The sequence below is a fragment of the Nicotiana attenuata genome, unplaced genomic scaffold (genome assembly GCF_001879085.1).
Source record: "Nicotiana attenuata strain UT unplaced genomic scaffold, NIATTr2, whole genome shotgun sequence".
Classification (NCBI taxonomy): Eukaryota; Viridiplantae; Streptophyta; class Magnoliopsida; order Solanales; family Solanaceae; genus Nicotiana; species Nicotiana attenuata.
The window spans coordinates 86030-90348 of NW_017673833.1; the positions used below are offsets into that span (position 1 = coordinate 86030).

Below are 4319 nucleotides of genomic sequence, written 5' to 3' on the forward strand. Positions count from 1 at the left end.
TTACTCAAGGAACGGCCAAACTTCTTCAAAATTTTGAAGCACATATATGGTTGCTTGGTTTAACTCATCACGAGATAGCGGGGCGGGATCTGAACCACCTTTTGTTCGTCCACTATTTTTAAAGATAGATATCTCACCATGTGACACAGATTCATCATCATTCCTAGCTGGCCTATTGAACTTGGTTGAGATATTCTTTAAGTAGCGCGAGCAAAATGTGAGGCTTTCTTCTGCCAAATAACCTTCTGCAATTGAGCCTTCAGGACGAGCATAGTTGCGAACATACGACTTAAGTATTCGCAAATACCTGTATACAAATGACTAGTTAAAAATAATGTGACATTTTGAAATTATAATATTGAAATTTAAAGGATAACACGTTACCTTTCAAAAGGGTACATCCACCGATATTGAACTGGTCCACCTAGTTTTGCCTCTCTTGCCAAATGAATGGGCAAATGAACCATGACATCGAAAAAATGCAGGAGGGAAAACCATTTGGAACTTGCACAATGTGATATCAATTTCAGCCTCTAAGATATCAAGATCTTCAATTGTCAAGCACTTAGAACATAAATTCTTGAAAAAATTTTCTATTTCGATAATTGATTCACTCACTTCCTTAGGCAACACACCATAAATTGCTAATGGAAAATATCTTCCAATAATACATGATGATCATGACTTTTTAATACATGTATCTTTTTCTCTTCAACCTTGACACACCTAGAAATATTCGATTAAAAGGCATCAGGAACCTTCAAATTAGCTAAGAAATTACACACTTTCAGCTTCTCTTCTGAGGATAATGCGTAGCATGCTGCTGGTAACAACACATTGTTCCCATCCTGAATTGGATGCGAACCTTGCCTAATACCAAGGTCCACCAAATCATACCTAATTTTTAACGTGTCCTTTGTCTTCCCATCCACATTCATCACAATTGATAAAATGTTATGGGACACATTTTTTTCTATGTGCATCACATCAAGGTTATGTCGTAACAAAAGTGTCTTCCAATATGGCAATTCGAAAAAAATACTTTTCTTCTTCGAATTGTAAGCATTATTAGGGGCATTACGCTTTCGCTTTTGCCCTTTACCGAAAGTCACATTACCCAACCCTTGTAGTTGCATAAGTACATCATCACCTGTTAAAGGATTAGGTGCAACTCCCTTTTCCACTTTCCCATCAAATAACCTCCTGTTTTTGCGCCATGGATGGTCTAATGGAAGTAAGCGACGATGCCCCATATAACACAATTTACTACGTAATGAAATCGATTGTGTATCTTTGTGGCAACAAGGGCATGCAAATTTGCCCTTGGTTGACCATCCTGAAAGGTTCCCATATGCAGGAAAGTCATTGATTGTCCACATAATAGCCGCACACATCATAAAGTTAGATTTTGAGTGTGCATCATAAGTTTCTGCTCCTTCCCATAATTCTCTTAATTCTTCAATCATCGGTTGTAAATATACATCTATATCATTGCCTGGACACTTAGGACCTGGAATAAGAAGTGTCATCATGAAATACTCACTCTTCATGCAATCCCAGGAGGGTAAATTGTACGGAACTAGTACGACTAGCCATATGCTATTGTTGGAACTCATGTTCCCATAAGGCTGGAACCCATCGCATGCTAAACCTAATCGAACATTTCTTAATTCAGCAGAAAAGCTGGGATGTTTCTCGTCAAAAGATTTCCATGCCATTGCATCAGACGGATGTCGCAAGATACCATCATCAACACGTTCCTCTTTATGCCACCTCATCTTTTTTGCTGTCTCTCTTGCCATGTATAATCTCTGCAGTCTTGGTTTGATAGGAAAATGTCGCATGACTTTATAGCTACTTTCTTGCCTCCATTCTCTTTTGACTTCCATCTAGACTCACCGCACTTAGGACATGACTGTGCATTGGCATGCTCGCGCCAATATAAGATACAATCATTCTGACATGCATCTATTTTGGTGTACCCCAAGCCTAAGTCTCGAAGTACTTTCTTTGCTTCATAGAAAGAATTTGGAACAAATGACTCCACCGGAAGAACTTCTTTAAAGAAACTCAACAAGTCATCCATTGATTTGTTCGTCCAATGATTAAGGCACTTTAAGTGAAGTAGTCTAACCACAAAAGACAACTTGGACACATTTTTACAACCAAGATAAAGTTCTGTCTCAGCATCTTCAAGTAATTTGTAGAACTTTTGTGCTTGCAAATTTGGTTCTTCATTGTGGTGTGGAAGATTATTTGCATCAGGTGTATTCGCATATCCATAAGCATCATGAATCATCCCGGTAAATATCATCTTCTTCAGCATTATCATCCTCTACTTCATCATTGTTTATCACATCAGAATTTTCAACTCTTACCAACACCTCTCCGTGCAAGTCCCACACTTTATAACTATCCCAAAACCCATTGCTCAACAAGTGTCTTCTTATTTGGATTTTTAACATGTACTCTGTATTTCTACACCCTTTACAAGGAAATCTGATCACAGTGCTCACATTTGGTTGACTGTATGCCCAATTAAGAAAGTTATCTATTCCTTTAATATACCTTTTATCACATTTATTCTTAATATTCAGCCAACTTTTATCCATTGCTATTTTCTACAAAAAAATGCAATAAAAAATGTAAGCACGTCACTAACCAAAACTAACCACGTTATATAAACAAGTGTTGAACTCATCTATACGAGTACAAACACTAGGATATAAGACTTTAGAAACATAGTAAATGAGAACATATTGAATATTCTAAAAACTAATTTAACACCAGCATTTGGTCTTATAGAATAACTAACATTAGTTCACCTCTAAAGTGCAAATCAAATAATAAATTACATAGGAAATCAAATAACATAGGATACAAGGAACTAAATTACATAGGAAATCAAATAAGTTGACAATAACATGTGATCGATCTCCAAACAATTATCCTAAATTCTAAGGGACAAAACTTAATCTTTAAAGGCAAAGTGTATCGTCGATACTAAATCAATGTATAATGACGTAAACTATGGTCATGTGTGATCGAAAAATTAAATTATAGCTATTATAATTTACCAAACTATTAAATATAATATCTAATGCTATGGATTAAAATGTGCAGATTACTTTCTCACTAATTATGTGGCAACAGGGGATTGTTACCAAAACTAACCTTTTTGTGACGGTGAAATATGAGGGTAATTTGGCTTGAACATACTTTAAATGAATGACCTGTATCGTTTGATGCCCCTATTTGTCAGTTGGGAATTGGATTCAATTTAATTGTAAAATGGATATGCAACTTTATTCTATTGATGTGGTCTACAAGAGTTCTTCTATGTATCCTCGTTACATACTTACATTGTAACTATTTAAGCTTAAATTGGTTCTGACAACATTCATATTTATTTATGCATCCAGTTGATGGAAGAGAGCGATCATGTGATGGAAATTCCAGCTAAGCAAAAGATGAGCGTCAACAGACGTTAACTATAGAGCACGGCGAGGAGCATAAAGCTGCTCTACAAAGAGCTGTCACCTTGGCTGTTCCACATACATTTTTGCCTTCTCAGTATGGAACTTTTGATGGAAAAGAGGATGAACAGTCCGATAAATCAGTTGGTGATTCATCCACAGGGTCGTCGACTAAGAGCAAGAATAAAGATAACTGGGAAGAACTGATTGAGCGTCTATTTAAGGATGAGTCAGGTCATATGATTCTGAAGAAACCACAGTGATAAGCAAGCAATGTTGTAACTAATACATAACTATTCCTAAAAATAGATGTAAATATGAAGCATAAGCATGTCAAAATCGGTATAACAGAAAATTCAATTTGATCAATCGGAAGTATCCATAAAATCAACTCAACCAATTTAATAGAAAACCATAACATCATGATTTTTGGAGTACTTCGAGTGAATTCACATAAAACATAAAGAGGGAAAAACATATTTCCTGGAGAAATCTGAGCAGAGAACGCCTAAATCTGAGTAGAGCACAGAAATTTTTTTGCTGGTTTACTTCTGCGAGAGTAGTTGCACCATATAGATCGAACTTCTTTCCTTAGGTTTTTTTTATTTGGAAGAATTGTAGTTGGAAAAGAGATCTTTTTACCTTATTGAAACAAAATTGTAGGGTTTTTTTTTGGTTCCTGACTTATTGGTTTCGCGGGAAACAAAATTTTGCACACTTTGGTTTTCCCCCTCTGTTTTTCGAAAAAGATTAATTTTGTTATATTTAAATAATTTAAATTCCAGTTTCTGTGGCGACTAAGTCGCCACTCATTCTTATACATGGCGACTATCTATGAATTGC

The 4319-nt window shown here is 35.8% G+C and overlaps 1 protein-coding gene across 1 annotated transcript; it reads right to left on the bottom strand.

Moving 5' to 3' along the window:
- Positions 1-740: 740 nt before the first annotated feature.
- On the bottom strand, positions 741-2326 carry LOC109217404. Its single transcript, XM_019381643.1, has 2 exons — positions 2006-2326; positions 741-1889 (listed from the first exon to the last, which is right to left on the bottom strand). The coding sequence occupies exons 1-2, from the start codon at positions 2324-2326 to the stop codon at positions 741-743; spliced, it is 1470 nt and encodes a 489-aa protein (XP_019237188.1).
- Positions 2327-4319: the final 1993 nt, after the last annotated feature.

Coding starts and splice junctions, on each gene's coding strand:
- LOC109217404 (XM_019381643.1), bottom strand. CDS start 2,326: ATGCTGAAGAAGATGATATTTACCGGGATGATTCATGATGCTTATGGA. Junction 1,890..2,005: donor CTTTCTATGAAGCAAAGAAA/GTACTTCGAGAC, acceptor CGGTGAGTCTAG/ATGGAAGTCAAAAGAGAATG.